Below are 3,423 nucleotides of genomic sequence, written 5' to 3' on the forward strand. Positions count from 1 at the left end.
AGCGCCCCATTTGGTACTGCAAAATTTCGTCATGATTATTCTCAGGAGCCACTCCAAAAACAGCCATATCGCTGCCCTTATTCACATACTTGCAAATATATTTGATTGATTTTACAGAACTGCAATATTCTACATTGATGTGAGCGTTGAACATTTTTGACAGCATCGGTGAGTACGGAACTATCCACCGGTTATCGATTTCAACATCTTGAGTTTTAATTTTAATTACAGTTGATTTACCGTTGTCTTCAGTTGATCGTCGACGATACTGTGGATATCCATCACCTCCTGTAATTGTTTCAGCAATCAATTGCTTTGGAAAATCGGTACGATTAAAAATTCATCGCACTGACTTTTTTGTTGATTATTGACCTGTATTGCAAAAATTAATTAGCGAATGAAAATGATTTATAAATCATATTTACCACATTCGCGTAAATTGCGGAATTCCCGTCACTCATGTTTCCTTCAATAAAACAATTGCGGGAATTCCCGCGCTATTTGAATAGGGCTTTTCTACCGCTGCACATTTTTAGTGTTGGTAAAGTCGTGAACTACCATCCCTGACAGGCCAACCGCAATTCAAACAAATTTAATTTGGGGAATCCCCGTTCAAAGTTAACGTGCCAGTCATTTATGGTTTGTTGAGGGAAGTTTCAATAAAACGAAAGGCCGGAAATCCCGACAAAAGTGCATAGGAAATACATGTGGTAATGGCGGGAATTCCCTAATTTGTTCAGACTATTTAAAAAAATTAACCTGCAGAAAAAAAGCGAGAATTCCCGCTCTTCAATTTTGTATGGAAAAATTAAGTGATTATTTGGCAGCCACCCGCTAAATTCAAATGAACGCGAACGTGTTAAACAAAATAAAATGTATAATGTACCAGTTGTTGGATTTATCATTGGTATGTTGATGTGATAGCCATCGTCCCCTCTTCAAAACAAAATGGGGTATTGCAATGCATCATAACAGCGATGGAGTTCTGAAATACGTTGTAAATTCTCATTTCTACGATACAAAACAATGTCTCGTGACTGAAACTGTTCGCCAACCACAACAATGGCTACTTCATCAATCGTTGGTGCATTGAATCGTCTGGTGCGCTTCCCAATTGGTGTTTTATCGGCTTTTATTATGATTTTGTGGCCATCGGAGGGCATCCGTTCGAGTGCCACTTTAAACAATTTCACCAATTCATTGTGTTGATGAAAAAATGTTTGCAATTCATTCACGATTGATCTTCTCGTATTCGTCGAAATTGCACAGCGCTTATTTAATTCTCGATTCTCACCATCAATGAAATATATTTGCAAAAATTTATGATCACCATCTGGGAATGGTAGCAAAGACCCAGCTCTATGGTATATTTGACCTTGAATCTGTAACGGTCAAGAAATATATATAGATGATAACGGATCTTAATTTCTAAAAACATCGAACACAGGGACGGCACATAAATTAAAAATGATATTGCTAATTCACACGAAGAAATCACCTTAAACGTCGGCATAAATCCATCTTTTATAATATTTGTAGCTCCAAAAGATGTCATTTGAAAGCATGAATTGTATTTTTGAATATTTAAGAGGAAATGCTTTGACGTTGGCGAATTACCAAAAACCAATGAATGCAAAGGTTCTGGCGGAAGTTCTAGCACCGGTAATTTGACTTTCCCACCAGCACAACACATGCCAGGCGTTTCGTTTTTAAATTTAAATGCTTTGCAATGTATACATTCTATATTCATCTGGCCAATGTAGGCATACATGCTGTAATCAATGGTGGCATCGTAATTGAAAGCCGCTTGTTCCATTTGACGTATATCATAAACGGACGTACGCCCACGACGGTTTCTTGGTGCTTCACTATTATCCAAGTGAGTTCTCCGTCTGTGTCGTTGTGTTTCCATTTCATTTCGTCGAACACGATCTTCTTCACTTTGTGATCTTCGATTTAACGCTGTAGCATTTGATTGACGTGAACGTCTGCCAACGTCTTGAACGTGACATTCTTTCAGTACAGTGTATGACTAATTGAATGTAAAAGCAATACATTGAAAATTATTTCTAGAAAAAATTATACATTTAATTCAAACTTCAATGTGTGTGCGTGGAAATATGAATTCACATACACTCACACTGGACATAACCTCAATTGTGCAAATAAAGAAAACACTCACCGGAAAATGAGATCAAATTAAAATTGTGAAATTAAGTAACGCTTGGCAATTGAACTATATATATAAAAATGAAGCAATTAAAATACAATTAAAAAAGAAACACATGGTTAACACTCACCAAAAAAGTATGTTTGTTCAAAATGAGAGCAAGATATGTGTGTGTGTGTGTGCACATAAGAAAACTGTCAACTGAATTCCAATGACAGAAAATTAATATTCTGTTCGCAATGAGAGCACGATGTAAAATTGATAAATCGTATTGCAAATACTTGATTTTGGTACAGTGTATTTACTCACAAAAAATGTCAAACTCAGGAACGGCTGCACCGATTCCAAACAAACTTTACACAAACCACCTCCTTATAAGTAGGAACGAACTCTAAAATTTTTGTGTCCATCGATTTGGCGGTTCTTGAGTTATAAGATTACCAAGGAAATGTAACTTCTTTTTATATATATATAGATAATATATATTATTATCATTCACCGTCGAACTGTCATCGTAACCGGTTGCTTTTCGCTCTGTGCTTATTGAGTTTGTTAAAAACCGGTATAACGGTTTGTTCTGCGTTTATATTACGCTCGTGCTTTGTTTGTGAATTAATTTTTTATCGTTTTATATCTTTTCAATCACTTTATTTCTTAATTTGTTAAACTAAAATTCGCGTTTACTATGGCCCCTGGGGCCACCAAATTAGGGGATAATAGGTTTTCCCTATTATCTCCAATAATGAAAAGAAAAAGAAAACCAAATCCGATCCCGTTAGACCAATTTCCAGAATTACCAGTCTCAAACACGGATGATCCAAAATTTTTGGTCATGTCATCGCTGGACGACAACAAGCCACTTAATTCGTCATCATGCTTCGCTACGTATAAAGGTATTCAAGCAATCAGTAAGGAAGTAAGTAAAGTTACTGAGCTACGTGATGGTAGCCTACTGCTCTTTGTAAATAAACAGCTAGCAAATTTCTTTCTGCAAAAATTTTACCTGGCGGAGGTCATATCAATGTCAAGCTTCATAATACTTTGAATACGGTTAAAGGCACCATATGCGCCCCATTCCTGAATAACTTATCAGAAGAAGATATTGTTGATGGTCTTAAGGAGCAGGGTGTTTCTGCTGTACATAAGTTTTCACGAATTGTTGACGGCTCCTGTAGTCCTTACGGCGGTTTTATTAACTTTTGATAAATACAAAAATTCCTGAAAAAAATTGATGTTGCCTGGGGGAACCTCAC

The 3,423-nt window shown here is 36.4% G+C and overlaps 1 protein-coding gene across 1 annotated transcript; it reads right to left on the reverse strand.

Moving 5' to 3' along the window:
* Positions 1 to 807: 807 nt before the first annotated feature.
* Positions 808 to 2,019, reverse strand: LOC126765726 (uncharacterized). Its single transcript, XM_050483463.1, has 2 exons — positions 1,499 to 2,019; positions 808 to 1,382 (listed from the first exon to the last, which is right to left on the reverse strand). The coding sequence occupies exons 1-2, from the start codon at positions 1,910 to 1,912 to the stop codon at positions 939 to 941; spliced, it is 858 nt and encodes a 285-aa protein (XP_050339420.1). The 5' UTR covers positions 1,913 to 2,019; the 3' UTR covers positions 808 to 938.
* Between the last annotated feature and the right edge of the window lie 1,404 nt (positions 2,020 to 3,423).

This window comes from Bactrocera neohumeralis, unplaced genomic scaffold, assembly GCF_024586455.1.
Source record: "Bactrocera neohumeralis isolate Rockhampton unplaced genomic scaffold, APGP_CSIRO_Bneo_wtdbg2-racon-allhic-juicebox.fasta_v2 cluster11, whole genome shotgun sequence".
NCBI classification, from domain to species: Eukaryota; Metazoa; Arthropoda; class Insecta; order Diptera; family Tephritidae; genus Bactrocera; species Bactrocera neohumeralis.